General features: G+C 43.3%; 1 protein-coding gene across 2 annotated transcripts; it reads left to right on the top strand.

The window, feature by feature from the left end:
• The first annotated feature begins 955 nt into the window (after positions 1-955).
• shisa7a (shisa family member 7a) lies at positions 956-12,728 on the top strand. Of its 2 annotated transcripts, none has more exons than XM_005455364.4 (6): positions 956-1,911; positions 4,009-6,480; positions 7,136-7,290; positions 7,777-7,842; positions 8,131-8,316; positions 8,522-12,728. In XM_005455364.4, exons 2-6 carry the CDS (start codon positions 5,726-5,728, stop codon positions 9,454-9,456), a joined length of 2,097 nt encoding a protein of 698 aa, XP_005455421.2. In that variant the 5' UTR covers positions 956-1,911; positions 4,009-5,725; the 3' UTR covers positions 9,457-12,728. The 2 variants fall into 2 exon arrangements, with proteins under 2 accessions (XP_005455421.2, XP_025767600.1); XM_025911815.1 differs by lacking the exon at positions 956-1,911 and adding an exon at positions 2,993-3,627.
• The last annotated feature ends 4,631 nt before the right edge of the window (positions 12,729-17,359 follow it).

Raw genomic sequence — 17,359 nt, forward strand, 5'->3', positions numbered from 1 at the left:
GAAATAGCAGCCTGCCATGCAGGTAATTATCAGACCCTTCTTAGACACCTGGGGCTCCGTATAACCCTTTACACCAGGGGTCCCCAATCCCAGTCCACGAGGGCCGGTGTCCCTGCAGGTTTTAGATGTGTCTGTGATCCATCACAGCTGATTTAAATGGAAAAATTACCTCCTCAACATGTCTTGGAGTTTTCCAGAGGCCTGGTAATGAACTAATCATGTGATTCAGGTGTGTTGACCCAGGGTGAGATCTAAAACCTGCAGGGACACCGGCCCTCGTGGACTGGGATTGGGGACCCCTGCTTTACACCTTCCGCAAGACCCATTTTGGAAGTGCTTGCCTCCTTCAACACCTGGTATAAACCTCCACACGGTGAAAACCCACACCGTGCTATTAATCATAAACACGGTTTCACTGAAGATTTTGACGTGTGTGAGAGAGATGTAGTCTGGGGCAGGTGTAATATGAATGCATGCTGGTGTTTCTGTCACATAAGTGCGTGACTCATACTGTAGGCCTGATGTGCAATCAGTGATTGCGTTTATTGGGAGGACAGTCGTCGGGGGATCGATCCTAAACCCGGTTTCATTCATGCGTGGTGTTGATCTCAGAGGATCACGAGGTTTGTAAGACGGCGCAAACACGAGCCAACTTGATCTCTTACAAACCTACCGTTACCTCTCATCCAACTATCCTCTTTTTTCTTCTCTGGATTTCCACCTGCCCGGCTCGTCCTACACTCACAGAAATCAAGACTTGTCAGTGTAGGTTTGAGTCTAATTGACAGTTTCGTTCACGCTTCAGTGTTAAGGCTTTTGCGCCAATCCTCTCCCCTTCCCCGTTTTCATCGCTTTCATAATTGCCACCAACATAATGACACAGTTGCTGTGGCAACCATGTCTGTGTCTCTCTTTTCTCTCTCTCTCTCTTTCTCGCACACACACGTACACAAACACACACTTTGGATCTTCCCCTCACTTTACCGGCTGCTTTAAATTTTGCAAGTTTTCTTCCTTTTTTTTCCGGGGGGGGGCTTTTATACATTTTTTTCCAATTCGTTATTTTTTACTTCTTCGGAAAGAACAGCAGCCAAATCCCTGGTCGACACTTTTTTTTTCGTTTATGTTTATTTATTAATTTTTATCAGAGCCAGTAAAACGTATGCAGGCCTTCAAGGGCACTCAACTAAAGATGGAAATTAAATGGAGGAGAGTAAAGATGAACACCACCAGTTGAATGGGCCTATTGACCATCAGCGCCGAGCGGAGCTCGGAGTCTCATCAGCGCCCGTCTGACCGGCCAATCACAGCGCTCCCCCACTGGTGGACCTCCGTGAGGCCAGTCGCAGTTTAGGCGGTGTAACCTATAGGCTATCGCGTGGAAACGATTAACTGAACCAGTCTCAGTCAGTTTCTAGATGGAGAAAGTGAGCCTGGCGGATATTTTGTTGGTGAAAAGCTTCACATTTTTGCGCACCTGACATGCGAATCCGGCTACTTTGCGTGCTGTCCGGGATAGTTACTCTGCAGGCTAACTTGTGCCGCACACCAGGCGGAAATTTCCGACGTAGTGTGTAGATGAAGTGCTTTGTCACATGTATCAGAAAATCTCAGAACATCTCGTTGTTCACCGACTCTCTCTCTCCCCTCCTCTCCCGCTCGCGTTTCCCCCCCTTCGTCTTTCCGCCGTCATGATGGATTATCAATAGCCTGATGGAGACACAACAAGACCGATCGAGATTTGCTGCACTTCTAAAACACACGGGCAATTAAAACAAGTGGCACATCCAGCAACAGTTCACCATCTTCTGCTACAATAACAGGCTGCCATCTGAGAAACCGCGGAGATACAGTGCGCAGGCTCTTCCAGCGCTCCTTTTCAGCATCAAACCCCCCCACAGCAGCGCACAGGTAAGGCACGACATTATGCACCTTTTATTAATGCAACGCCAATTACGGAATTGCAATCAAAAGCTGATTGATAAGTCCTCTGTGTGTTTGTGCGTGCATGAAAATTGAGTTTGGCATCAGTTTAGACGCATCCGCTGACCTGGAGGCTGTCAAACAAAAACATTTGAATGAAATCTGCGCCACACAAACATCTGCGGGCTTTATTCCGCGAACACCTCTTTTTTTCCCCCCCACCTCTTAATCACTTTAATCGACAAGTGGCAGCAAACTGCGACATTATAACCATATTGGTATTAAGAACACTGATATCACACGCACACACCGACTCATCCAGCCGGACTACACACACACCGGCACGGATACACCCACGCACTCTTAGCCTACTGATAGATGCAAGTCATGTCCATAACCCGCATGCTTGTTCGTTGCAAGTTGCAACTTATTAACACAATGAAGGATGTAGTATAGTCTGAGGAGTCTGTGTCCACATCGGTTGGTCTGATGCAAAGTAATTGCGCAGCATATATTCGCCGGTGAGACCAAAAGCAGCCGCTGCTCCGCGCGGCTTTCGCTGCAATTAGACGTCTTTTTGCGCACACGCAACACACGACTTGTTTGCGCGATTTCTTCCCCCTCCCCCTAAAGGTTTCACACCACAGCGCGTTTTGCAACAGCACGTCTAAAGGAAAAAAAGAAGAAGGGAAAAAAAGGGGCCATTTTGTTTGAATTTTTTCAGCAAACACCTGTTGAAATGATTGCATGCCCAGCCGTTTGCACAGCTCCTGCAGTGAGAGAGGCCCCAAGGTTCGTTTGCTTTGACACACTCGCAAATCTAGGAATTTGGAGTTGTAAGTGATTGGGTTGTCCTCCCTCCTGTGGCCATGCAAGTCAGGGCTGCATCTTCACACATGTGAATGTGTGCCTTTCACCCCTTTGGTACAGTTCTTCCTCTCTCCCTCCCTCTCTGCTGCATTGCTTCAGCGCCACATACAGACATCTAGAGGACCAGATTTATGAATAATAGCAGGGGGGGTTGCAATGGATCAGTCTTCTGTAGTTTAAATACATTCAGGGTGAAAATGTCAATGTTGGGCATCTGCATATGCACGTTTAGCAGGAGCGGTTTAAGGATTTGGTCAGAAAATCCTCATGAAGTGGAAAGATTAAGAGCAGAGCACAGACATTACGGTGACGGGAGAGTTGGGCAGCGTTGGCGGATGACGGTGCGAGGCATCAGGTGTCATCGTGTTGAGAAGGAGACGTGCAGATGTGACTTTGAAATCTGGTTTGGCTAATGGGTGTAGATTGGATTCTACCTCCCTTCTCTTTCACTGCCTCTTTCACTCACACACAGACAGAGCTGCAGTGCTATTCTGAGAGAGTTAGCTGCCTCAACCCACGCACAGAATCTGAGAAAGAGAGAAAGGCAGAAAGAGGGAGAAAGAGGAAAAGGAGGGGAGCAAGAGGAATAAAGGAGAGAGGCAGAGACCGACTACGAGGGGGTTTACAGAATGCCGGCTTTATCCTCTCACATGCACGCATGTACACACTCGCACAGTAAAGGGTTTCTTTACTGTTTCACATTCTTTCCCTCTTACTCTTCCAACAGCGGTTGATTTGCAGTCCTGATTAGCACTTCTCTTCTCCTCTTGCGTGTGGCATGGACTGTGTTTGCAGATCTGTTTGGTGGTGCTGTTTGTGTGATGTGTTGTATTGGTAAGTGCTGGGAGAAATGTACTTGATTCTGTGCCACCCACACACCGCCCTCCCACTCATGGTCGTCTCTGCATCTATACCTCTGGCTCTTCCCGCTCGCCACAATCTCTTTGCTCATTTAAATCCCTACCCTGCATTTATCCCTCTGCTCCCGTTCTCTATCATTGGCTTTTCAGGAGAGTGTTCCTCCTGCAACCAAACAGGCACACTAAAACACACGCACACACACTTGCAGCTTTCCACGATGCATTTAATAAAAATAACTGTGGTGTGCGTGTGTGTACCCAAAATGATCACACACACTCACAAAAAGGGTCAGTAAGTGTGGAGAAGAGGTTGCAGAGCTGCTTTCTAATCTAATGTCTCTCGTTTGTATTGCAGTGGACATTCGGCCAACGCTTTTCCAGATTTGTCCGTACGTAAACCCGAAGACAGTTGTGGAAATCAAGCAGAACACTTAGAAACGACAAGAAGGGAAAAAAAATCACCCGGAGAACTCTTTTGGAACATTAGTCAGTGGGAGAGCTGCTGTGCTTCGTGTTTCTCATTTTTCCTCCACTGAACTCTCCTCAGAAGGTTAGAGGAGCATGTAACTGAAACAAGTGGAGCCCTCGGTGATTTCAGCATTCTGTCTCCCCCATCTGTGCCTACATTCTCTGCTACAGATAGGGACATTTTGATAATTACATATAATTATAATTTCTGTGGGAGACAGATCTGCCTCTGTCTATTATTGCCAACACCTCCAACACAATAACTTCACACATTTACATATTTCTCCACAAAAGTGATATTCTTTCAACATCGGAGACAAATCAGGAATAATTTTACTTAGAGAGACATGTCACACGGAGAAGCAATGTGCCATTCACTTCATATCTAATTAGCGACACAGTTGAGTGACACGGGCAACATTTTGTGCCTACAAGCTGAAGGCAGAGCACTTAAAATCATGACATTTGCCTCATTTTTGCAATGTATTTCACAGGCTGGGAGTCGTTTCTTTGCTTTATGATTACTCCCAATTTTCAGTGCTTGCGGTCTTCTAGCACTTAACCAGAGCCATTCTCATTATCACCCACAGCCCAGTCACAGTAACGGTCCGTGCCAGGCGAGTACTGAGCACAATAATCCAGCCATAGAAAAGACTGAGATAAAGTACACAGTGTATCTATAGATGTGATGGGTGCCGAGAACAGGCTAACGTGGAGATAATGCGGTACTCTATAGAAACTAGGCCACACTAATGGACAGTATTTATCAGTGGTGCAGTCATTTATTTCCATTTGATTGTTTACTATGGCAAAAAGTGCCGAATATATAAAAACAAAATAGATTTAATATCTTTTTCCTATTTTCTTCCCCCCCCAGAAAGGATTTGCTTACAGGTTAAACAAGTGCCATTTCTGAATGACGTAGTGCCGGACTGTAAAAGGAATGAAGAGAACAGATAAACTTGTTTACATTTAACAAAAAACTGGCCATAGTCTATTCTTTAAGTGCCATCAGCGCAGGAATGTACAGGAATGCCATATTCTATTAAAAATACTTGCTCCTAACTTTGTGGTTGCAAAGCGTAATTTCACCCCTGGTAGTAAATGAGATGTTTGTTCTTTTGTTCAGTAGGACATGTAGGATGAGGCATTAAGGACTAAAAGCATGAAGATTGTTGTTTTCAATCTGTGCTTTTTACTAAACCGCATCCATTTGAGTGTTCTCGAATCGAGAGGGGATTTTAGAGGGCAAGAGATGAAGTCATTACACTTTCAGAGCTCCCTTCTAACAGGAAATTAAAAACATTTTAATACCATTATCACCAATTATTGAAACTTACAAAAACATTTTGATACTGTTTGTACTGTTTTTTTCATTTTTATTGTTCCCGACCTTTTCTATTATTATAACACCTTATAAATACGAACAACACAAAAAATCAGATTTGCGATTTCATCAGCCAGCATTACTGAATGAAACTCCAGTACCCAGTACATGCTGAATGCATCACATGCCATTTTAGTGGGTTAAACTGCAGAAGCGGATACACCGTTGCAACTGCATTGACTCAATAAAAGAAAATAGATGTCTTAGTCATGTAAAAATGCCGCCCACCACCAATCTCCGAGTCCTCGCTGTCTCCCTCCTCTCCCTCCTCACTGCCCCTCTTGCTACCGTCGTGGAGGCCTCTCCGTCCCCACCTCCTCAGCACCTAGACCGCTCAGGGAGACCGTTCACGGAGGAGCCCGACACTGGTTCCAGCTCCTCGCTCATGCTCCTCGCCATCCAGGCCAACCTCAGGCCAGCTGCTCTCCAAGGAAGGACAAAAACTCCGGAGACACTCCCAGAAACCGCAGAGGAAGTTCTAGAGACTCCTCCGAGACCCCTGCCCCAGGTAATGTTCCCCAAGAATGTAACTTCAGCAGAGGCCCTCGCACCTCCCCTAGGTGCAGCCCAGGTGGCACCTGTAATGGATGTATGGGTGGACGGATGCAGAGGATATTACGACGTAATGGGACACTTTGACAGCGCTTTCAACTGTTCCAAGGACACATTCATCTATTGCTGCGGAACCTGCCACTACCGCTTCTGCTGTCCAGACCGAAGTCGCCAACTGGACCAGGACAACTGTAAAAACTACGACTCTCCAGACTGGGCCAAGCCACAGACGGAGCCCATGATTACACCAGATGACTCAGGTTCTGACCCAGACTTTGATCCACTGAAGCAGCAGAGCCACAACACGGGCTTTGTCATCGGTGGCGTGGTTGTGTTTATGGTGGCTGTCGCAGTAGGCATCAAGGTGGTCTTCAACAAGGTGCAACAGGAAGCCAACCAAAGGGACCTGAACATGCCCAGGTGAGGCTTACACGTTTTTTGGTTTTTGTTTTAAATTTCATCACACCTCATTGCTGAATTCAGTACTTCATTTTGATGTATGAATATTGTAATGAAATTAGGTTTTCAGGACTCCATAAATGGCCTACATTCATCATTCTGGGCCCAGAAAAATGTTATTAGTCATCAGCTGAAACATATTTGATCTTCATCGAGTGACTGCTGCGGAAATCATGGCTGTTTTGATTTCCTCTTGGCTTTCTTATCTCATATATGGGCCGTCGTCTTGGCAATAAAGATGGGCCTTTTGGTGCTTTTACTAGTTGCATCAGTCATGGAAGATGACAGTTGTAGACCAAAACGAAGTGTTGGTTGATCTCCTCAGGGAAGCCCTGCGTGTTATTTTGGTTTCACATTTTCCATATTTATTCATCATTGTACTTAAATTTATCCACACAGTTAACTGGTGATTATGAAAGACGGTGCAAACCTGTCCGACCACAAGATTAACGTTCACATTTATTTATATTTAAGCCTTCATCCTCACATAGATGGCTGATATTTTGCTTATTTGCAATCCAAAAACAGCATTCATGGGGGGAAGAATTTAGTGCCCATACCCTGTTGCCATTTTTATCTCATGTTTCCTTTATTGCTTTTTTTATGGCATCTTTAGAGCCCTGGTGGACATGTTGCGGCACCAGTCGAGCCCAGTCCAGCAGGATGAGAGAAACAACAGCGTGGCTCTGGCTGTAGGAGACGGCCAGGGGACACTGGGGAGACCGCCGAAAAATCTCTACGCCCCCGGGCTGCCCAGCAAAGACAACAGATGTGAGAGTCTAGGGCTCGTAGAGCGTTAGTGAATAGCACGATCAGAGGTGCACTTTTGTAACAGCATCCTCTCTTTATGCAGAGGCACTTTGTGCTCGTCACGTCTGTAAATGGATGCAGCTTTTTTTTTCTGTGTTCCTCCATCAAGATATCTTTGCCGCTGTTTATGAGAGAGAATAAATTAAGAATTTTCAGTGGTGATGTGCTAAAAAATGAATCTTTAACCTCGCTAATTTCTCTGCGAGGGCCATGGTCATCTATAAATGATAATTTTGGGGTCCTCTGTGTCTCTAATTCTCCACTTCATTATTAAAGTAGTTAATTGCACAAGAATGTGGAGATGGGTGCTTATGTGATCATGTGAAAATGAATTGATTTAGGTAGATACGTACGTAAAGTTTCCTTATTCCTTTTAGTTGAAGACACCGCTCAACTGCCTGACATCCATTTTGTGAGCTGATTACTTCATGTTCTTTTCACTTACAGTGGGCAATTTGCAACACAATTTCATCCACTCATCAGGCTCCAGTCCCAAGCACACTGCAACTATCGGTAAGGCAGCTGATGAAAGCCGGGCTCCCATGTAAATTGCATGTAATCACTTGGATGCTTCATTTACTTCATTCAGCTTCGTTTGGAGCTCAAAAGTAGACTCATTCATTTCAACAATAATAATGATTATCATATTTTTGGTTGCTTGTGTTAGTGCTGAAAGCGAGTTCAAATCTGTCGCTTTCAGTGAATGTTAGAAGATTCACACTCTGCTATGTGCATCGCGCTATATCCAGAGGAGCAAATCTCATTTAACACACCGTCGTCTTCTCCCTTTGGTCTCTGCAGAACGCACACCTCGGATGAACAATGCTCAGCTGGCAGCTGGAGGCACCCTGCTCTCCAGTAAGCACAACAACACCAAATCGCAGCCTTCCTTCCACCACTCCCTGCACAACCTGGCCCAGCTGCCGCCCTCGTACGAGAGTGCCACCAAGCCTGAGCTCAACAGATACTCCTCACTCAAACGGCTCGGTGAGTATCGCGCTTTTCCAGGAATGAGACATGTTCCGTCTAAGCTGCGCTCCCCTTATGCTGCTTTTTCTGCAGCTGTTTTGTAAGTGCTGAAGCAGAGCGACACTCTTGACACGGGTGCCGTGAAATGCACGATGCATCATTATGTGCTCATGCTATTTACTGCGGTGATAAACAATTCAGAGAACTTTTGTTTGGCTTGCAGAGAAAGGTCTTGACGAGTACTCATCTGGGTACTGCACCACCAAGCGCCGGCCTCACACAGCCCAGCCGGCCCTGCAGTCGTCTCAGCACCATCTCCACTGGGGTGGAGACTACACCCTCAGTGGGCGAGGGACCCTCCCTAGACATGCGGCTCGGCCCTGGATCCCACCGCCACCTTCTGGCATGCCTGCTTCACCCACTCCCAATCCTTACCCTCTGGATCCCCCAGAGCCCCAGCACAACCCCAACTACGACACTCTCTCCAAACCTCCGAGAAAAGTTAAGTCCACCGACCAGCTGCTCAACATGGGTGACGTCCCTGGAAACACCGGGACCCTGTCCCGGCTCTCCAAGAACCAGCAACACCAGTACTACAAAGCCATGGCTGCCTCCAATAAGAACTCCAACACGCAGACGCTCACCAGGAAGACCCAGGACAGGCAGGACAGGCAGGACAGGCAGGAGAGACAGGAACGGCTGCTCATGTCCCCAGACCATTTGGAGGAAAGGATGGGCGTCGGTGGGATGGGTGTTGTAGATCCGTACGCCCACACGGGAAGCGGGATCGTCCCCACCCTGCCTCGCCAGCAGAAGGCCCAGTCCCAGCAGAACGTCTGTGCAACGCCTTCCCTCGACCGGCACCACATGATCAAGATGAACTCTCATCCCACGTCCGGACGGGAGCAGGAGAGGACCACGCCTATGACGGGGCACATGAGCGGGGGCATGGGCTGGGCCGGGGAGGGGCCCGGAGCCGGAGTAGTCATGGGAACGGGAACACTAGGGGGCCACAGCGCCCGGAGGATGGCTTTCGCAGCGAAACGGCAGAACACAATTGAGCAACTACATTTCATTCCCGGAGGGGGCGGTGGGGGTCTGGAGGGGGCGGGGGAGGAGGCAGTCAGGGGATCAGGACGGGGAGTAAAAATGAGGTGACGGTGTGAGGTCAGTGCCTAATGTAGAGTTTAGATTAAAGGTACAGGAATATATCACCCTTCTGCATTTAACTATTAGACATTCAGCTACAAGAAATACAACTAGAAGTATAAAGTATTGTAACAGTATAATGTGTTTAGGCTATTCAAATTAGTGTTATCTTGTAATTAAATAGCTTAAATATGACTTACTTATAAAAACTAAAAATTAGGTAGGGGACATCTGTTCCAGTTATGTGATAGCCTACATCAGCCATATTTTGTATCTGAATTTGCCGTATTGCCATATACAGCGGTGCCATTACTTGTAGAAGGACTGACTGGGAGGGTGAAATAAACCAACAGAAATGCCGTTCATACTTTAGTTTTTATATATTTTTTTCAAAAAGTACTCAGGAGCCATATTAGATAGGAAACCAGATGATATTAATAAAAAAAAAGGGTAAAGGAAGCGGAGGCCCGTGTGGAATATCCTAACACAGAATTTCAAAGAACTGAGCCAACTACCTGGACTGCCACTCCGCTCGGCCCTCACCGACGAAGATTTATTAAACTGACTCTCAGATGAAGAGCCCGATGGACCAGACGAGGCTGAATGATGAACTGTGTGCCTGGTGAACTCTTCTGCACCGACCTCGTGCTGACACAGTGAGACAGAACTGATTTTTTCTTTCTTGCTTCCTGTATAACCTAGAGGACAAGACAGGCTCTGTTTCTGAGCGACACACAGCAGTCTGACACGACGGGAACTGAGGACGTATCCACATTACCGATCTGATTCCATGGGTTGCCTACTTTTCCATGTGACCTTAGATTAAACCTCCAGAGGAACTCACACTCTCATTACTGTTACACTACGGGAGCGTAAGCTGATATAAGATTATGGGTGAGTTTTTCTTAATGTTTTCATCTATAGATCAGGACCTACCTGTTTGAAGAAAACCCAAACACAACGGGCTACCAAATATTATAGAGCCATCAGTCACGATGTTCCAAAAAATCTTGACATAAACATACAAAATCAAGAGATAAAAGAACAGACGTATGTGTTCAGTTTACCAATAAAGAGGCAACTCACTCTAACGAAGGGCAGAGGCTTCTCCACAGAGCACAAACGATAGACCATGACGCAGAGGTTGCACTTACACAACTGTCCTTACAAGCCATTTATGGAGATACAAAGAAAATCCCACACAGGAAGCTGGTCTGACAATCACCATTTAATTATTATCACCAGGTGACAAGTTATTAAAAAGTCAGCAACATTTTGTACAGACAGAAGGATTGGCTTCAGAGCAAGCCGAAACCCTCAGAGTCAGGAGTGAGGGCGACCTGAGGTCCTCTCCTGCACGGCTCCAGTGTGCCATATAAGAGACTCGGATGGTTAGGAAGCCCTTCCCATCTTCAAGACAAAGACCTTGCTGTATCATAACGCACTTCAGCCAATATGAAAAAAAAAAAAAACAGAAAAGAGAAAAAAAAAATCTTCATCAATAACAACGCTTTTCAATACTAAGGGCTATCCTATATACTGTAGTATGTGATATCTGTGGTCCATATAAAATGCTATCTCTTTCTATTGATTTTGTGTTGATATTGTCATGATGTATTAAGTATTAATGTGTACAAAAAAACAAGAGAAATTTAAGCACAGTTCAAAGAGAATCAGAGACTAAACTTTGCACAAATCTAGCCCCTGATATTTGCACCAGATACAAGCACACTTTGTATCGTGTCCTCAAGGTTTACATTCTGTACAAGCACGGCTGAAAGTGTGACCAATCAATGGAAGGTATTATACTGGGAGAGGATTTTCTTTTTTCTTTTTCTTTTTCTTTTTTTAAACAGAAATCGGCGGTAATTACGCCGATCAAAGAACGAACTTGCTCCGGCTTTCTTTTCCTTTTCCTTTCTTTTGTGTTCAGTCATGTGGAAAAGCTACAGAGATGAAATGCTGATAAACAGAAACACATTTGGACAATCTTCCTACACACAGTGCTAAATGTAGTTGTTATGAATATGATGGAGTGTTATTATTAATAATTATTATAACTGTTATGGTTATTATTAACAATTATCTTACGATGTGATGTTCTTTTACTTGGTGGGATTTAAGTGTTTATTGTTTTTAGATAACTAGCATTCTCGCGACTAGTTGGTTTTTCATACATCTGGTCATAAACTCGAGTTTTTAAGACATTCCAAATCTTGATGCATGCCAGCTCCATTTCATTGAGAGGCATTTTTACAGGATGCCTGGATTTTAGGGTCATTGATGCCTATATGGCCATTTTTCCAGCTGTATGTACTGTGCCTAGACATCGGCCTTATGACTTCTTGATCTTAAGTGATTACTTAGGTTTCCACTCTGGTATTGAATAATCTGCAGCCTTCTAAACGTACGCGTAGATGACGGCGAGGGATAGATGAGTTTGGGATGGGCCAGAAGTGATTTCAACATCACATGCAGTCTGCTGTCTCTTCTGCGGCAGCCTGCCCCAGTAACTTAAAAATGGGTTGTACACGCTGAACCCATGATGCCATAATGTATGTATGTATCGAATGAATGTTTATTACACAGGTTGGAGACAAAACAGGCGTCTAATGGAAACCTGATTGCTTTGAGTGCAGTGTCTTTTTCAGGGAAATAGGACAGGTGACATACAGTAGTGTTAGACTTTTTTAATAGAGCCACAAAAGGTCTGTAGCAAAGTCTGTAATATCTCACAAGCCATATCCATCGAAGCTCATTATCACAATTTTATAAATGGTTAATCTAATTTGTGCAAGTATTGTATTTTGTATAGCTAGTACAATCAGAATATTTTAAGTGATCTCTTCGGCATTAATTTGAAGATTCAGAAAAATTCTGTGTTAGTATTTAATGAACTGTACAGTGCCAAACTCATAACATTTTGTTGTCTTTTTATCGTCACACCCTCCTAGATGGCCACAGGGGTTATTTACTTTTTTCACAGAGGAGAGCGAATAGACAGGCGAGTGAGGCTGAAAAGCTCCTTTTCAGAAGGAAATGAATGAATATGGTGTGTGTTTTTAACCATTATGAATTCATTTAGAGTGCGGATTCTTTAATGGCCATCTGAAACGGACAGGGACAGTGTCCAGTATTGGGAAAAAAAAAATTCATGGATTTATTTTGACGCCTATAAATTTCGAAACGACCCTTTTGTTATTGTTCAATGCATTGATCCCCTTGGATACGACAGTGACTTACAAAGAATTTGTATAATAAAGTTGGTGGGAAAAAAATTGTCATTCTTTTCTTGCGTTAATGCTCGTCTTTTCAACTCTTCTGTCTGAGTGAATTCAGGACTTCACCTGCACCATACTTTAAAGTGCTTCCCAACTTTTTCTTTTGTCATTAAATCATAAGAAAAAAACCCTCTGCGTTCCCAGTCATCTCAGCACGGGACATGTTAAAGATGAGCAGCATTCAGTTTCCTTGTAAATACATTAACACTGTAAACCGAGTTATCAGCATCGCACTTGGGTTTCAAATGATACTTTATTAATCCCCGAGGTAAACATTGTTCCTCTGCATTTTAAAGCACTTCATAATACCTACAAACACCCTGGAGTGCCTGTTTTCTCAAACCTATTTAAGACTTAGCAATATATCACACTGATGTGTGTGCTCACTGGGTGCACAATGAAATCATATCTAAGCCAAGGTGTGAATAATGAGCTCTGTAGTTTAGATAAATGAGCTACTTTTCAGTTGTTTTCAGAGCTCTTACCTGCACGAACGTCTTAATAGTGCAACATAAAAACAGTCTCCGACGATGAAAATGTCAAGTGTGTTATTATCATAAACAATATCTGCTCCGACATATTTACAGTATAACATTGCACTATATATTATATAACTGCGACAGATTATTGTTTCTCACGTAAAATCTGCATGTAACTAGTAACCTGATAAAATCTAGTGGAGTAGAAATAAAACACTTCTATGGAAGCTTGCTTCTGTCACTGAAGTGTATTTATTTATTGATTTGTAACAATCTGTGAGTCAAACTTTTAAGATAATAACCAGATCTGACACCAGTGGCTTGCTCAGCATCAGTATGTTAATAAATATGGGTTATCATAACAGTAATCATAAGGCAAACTGGTGTTTTATAAGGAGTCAAACTAAAAGCTCCTCCTATATTTGGAAAAAAAAAAAGGCCCTTTTAATGTTCAGTAGGTTAGTGAGCACACAGACTGGTTGTATAATGAAATCCCATATCATCTGCCTGTGAGATGTTATATAAGCTACAGTATGGCTATGCAGTGCTACTGGGAGCGGACAACTGCACTTTTAAATAAAATGAAAAAGGTGGAATTGTTTTCGTATAATTTACAGCTCGAGACCGTCTGGGCTGCAAAGTTATATCACTGCTGGACGTGCTGGATTCCTATGGTGAAACAAGGGCTCCGCAGCTCATATTTAAAACCTCTTGTGAATACATTTATTGCACTGAGATGTATGAAGGGGCAGATAACAGCCACTGTGCTGACACAGAAATAATTCTTTCAGGGGCTACACAAGAGGGCACAAAAATGATTATGTTTGATTTAGGCACTATCTGCCTCTGATGCGTCAGAGTCGTTGTAGTTTGCACATTTCACCACCAGGAGGTTCAGTGGCTCCAGGATGAGCTGTGCAAGAAGGCTTTGCTCAGACTGTAACTCACCCTTAAAGCTATTTCTGTTGCCTTACACAGGACCGACAAAAAAAGCAGAACATAATATCATCTGACTGTTTGTAGATATCAGTAAATGCACTGCCCAAACTGTCCAACGCCTCTCAAAACTCATATTAACACACAATAAACAAGTACCTGTGAAAAGGTTTGAACGCTGTGACTCACTCATTTTTCTTCCTTTATTTTTACTGTTTCCAAAAACAGTTACATGTGCATATTATGCAGGATGCAGGAATGAAAAGAAACTCAACTGAACCAAAATATGTTTCATAATTTTGTTGACATCTTCAAAGTTTCAAAGTAACTACTGTTTGTCTTTATAACAGTTTTTTCACATTTGGCAATGTCTGCTTCAGATCATCACCTGGAGGCTTTGCAGCTTTGCAGGTGTTGAAGGCATTCCCACTGGTGGCTTTTCAGGTGCCATTCAATTCATTCCAAAGCATCTCAGCTAGTTTTAGGTCACATGACTGTAGAGGTCATCTCATGTGCCACCCAATCACTGTTCATGGTCAAACAGACCTTGTAGAGCCTGCACGTGTGATCTGACTCACTCTATTTAAAAGATATTTAAATTATAGCCCCACGCCTTCACCATTTAGTGAGAAAACTACTCATACAGATATTTTCTGTTTCCATTGTTTTGTATGTCAAGTCCTCTTGTTGTTTGTCCCAAGCAATTCTCTTAATTGCTCTCCTTCAGCAGTAGTTTCTGTGGAGCAATTTATGTCTAATTCACGCAAAGAGTTGATGCTGATGTGGTTTTCCTACTTCAGCACTGGGAAGCATTGATGTGGGATCTAATCTGAGGTGGTGTTAATTGGTGACTTCTCAGGTTGGTAACTCTAATGAGCTTTGCTGCTGCAACAGACTCAACAGCTCTTGCTCTTCTTCCTCTTTGATGGGGAGATTCTCATAAAAGACAGCTTCTTCACAGCGGTTGATGGTTTTTGCAACTGCAATCGAAACTTACAGCTAAAATAGATTCTCTTTACTAAGCTGAGTCATAATATGGACTACAGTACTCAAATGACGACATTTGCTGTATATGAGCTCTATCTCAGCACAGCACACCTGATGATCTCGAATACACAAAGATGGCAAGAAAAAGATAACCTGAAAACACATCCAGTAATGTCTGAAGCTAACTATAGTGCATTTTGTAGCACTATGTACTGTAGTACATTCTGTAACATATGTCAACCTGAGTCATTTCAGTTTTAATCTGCACTGCAACAGCAAACATTGTAAAAACAGTAAAAAAGAAATTAAAGGATACCCTGTTTCCTATAAATGATGAGAAGTTAACGAGGAGCTAGATACATTTACATGAATATCTAAACTGCAAACAGCAATCGTAAGAGATTCTTTGCTCAGTTTTAACCACGCTGGTTAAAACTGTTAAAACTCAGAGAGGCGTGAAATTACTCACCCCTCTTGTGATTTGGATAACTGAATCCATTGAAAAGAATAATAAAATGATTATTTAGCCTGAGGATGAGCTTCCTAAGTTCACTGTTTTGCACAGATTTGGTAACTACTAAACATTATTAAATAGCTTAGTTACCCCGACCTATTGTTGGCAATCAAACACTGAACTGTGTTGTGCAGATTTGTTGTTGAGATAGAGGGAAAAAAATGCCTTTAAGACTTATTTACTCAGCATACAGTCAGTTATTTGACTCTGCAAAGCTTACAACTGCAGATCTGTTTTTACTTATCTATTAACTGCAAGCTGAGTGTATTCAATTACATTACATTATATAGTGCCAAATCACAACAACAATTGACTCAAAGTGCTTTATATTTTTAAGGTAAAGATGGTACAATAATACAAAGAGTACAGAGACGACCCAGACAATCACATGACCCCCTATGAGCAAGCGCTTTGGCGACAATAGGAAGGAAAAACTCACTTTTAACAGGAAGAAACCTCCAGCAGAGGAGTGTGTAAACACATAGTGAGTGAAAAAAGTGACTGAAGGAGAAACACTCAGTGCATCATGGGAATCCCCCAGCAGCTTAGACCTATTTCAGTGTAACTAATGGAGGATTCAGGATCCAGCCCTAACTATATGCTTCATTAAAGAGGAAAGCTTTAAGCCTGATCTTAAAAGTAGCGATAATGTGGGGCCTGAAAGCTGAAGCTGAGTTCTACTTTTAAACACCCTAGGAATCACAAATAAGCCTGGAGTCTGAGAGCAAAGTATTTCAAGAAGCACCTCTTGCAGATATTAATCATCATTAGCAGTACAGCTTTTATACACCTTAATACACATCCATACAAATTAGGTAAAACACTGGACTGCTCCTGTTAGGGGTCGCAACTTCAGTTCACCTCCCTCCATCTTACCCTAACCCTAGAATCCCCTTCTGTCACCCTCTACATTTGTATAGAAATATAGAAAATATAGAAAATTAAAAGCATTTCCAAATCCTGACAAATGATTTTAAATACAGCTTAGTCCAAAAAACTAAATGTGTGAATGTTTAGCGTTTCTGTAGAGTCACTCTGATCTGTAATGCACACGTTTTTGAGACTGCACTTAAGTTTTTCTACATATTTGTGGGTTTTTTTTAATGGTTCATTAATGTGAATGTGCACTCGTTTTAAAAAAATTGCAAAAAAGATACATGCCAAGATTTATACCGTTAACAAAAAGTAAGCAGAAAAATAAAATGATGTGGGAACAAACATTTTAGTTTCATCCATCCACCTGTGGCTGTAGATCTTGAGATGGAGCACGTCATCTACCAATCAGAGGGCTGTTGGTTTGACGGCTCTCCTACTCTGCAGGTTGAAGTACCCTTGGGCAAGATACTGTACCCTAAGTTGATGTTAAAAGTGCTTTGGTGTAGAAAAAGCCTGTGTGTGAACGAGGCTTGCAGTAAGATAATGCTTTGAGTGCTCAAATAGAGCAGAAAAGCATTACATAAGTACCGGCTCATTTACCATCTTCTTAACTGCTCATCCAATTTTAGGGTTGCAGGACAGCTGGAGCCTATCACAGCTGTATAGCACCAAAGGTAGGGAACACCCTGGGCAGGTTGCCAGTCTAGAGAAACAGACAACAATTCACACTCCCATTCACACCTACAATCACACCAATTAACTGAACATGGATGTCTTTGGACTGTGGGAGGAACCCAGAGACACACGGGGAACATGCACAGAAAGGCCCGACCAGTTGG

The sequence above is a fragment of the Oreochromis niloticus genome, linkage group LG11 (assembly GCF_001858045.2).
Source record: "Oreochromis niloticus isolate F11D_XX linkage group LG11, O_niloticus_UMD_NMBU, whole genome shotgun sequence".
Lineage (NCBI taxonomy): Eukaryota > Metazoa > Chordata > Actinopteri > Cichliformes > Cichlidae > Oreochromis > Oreochromis niloticus.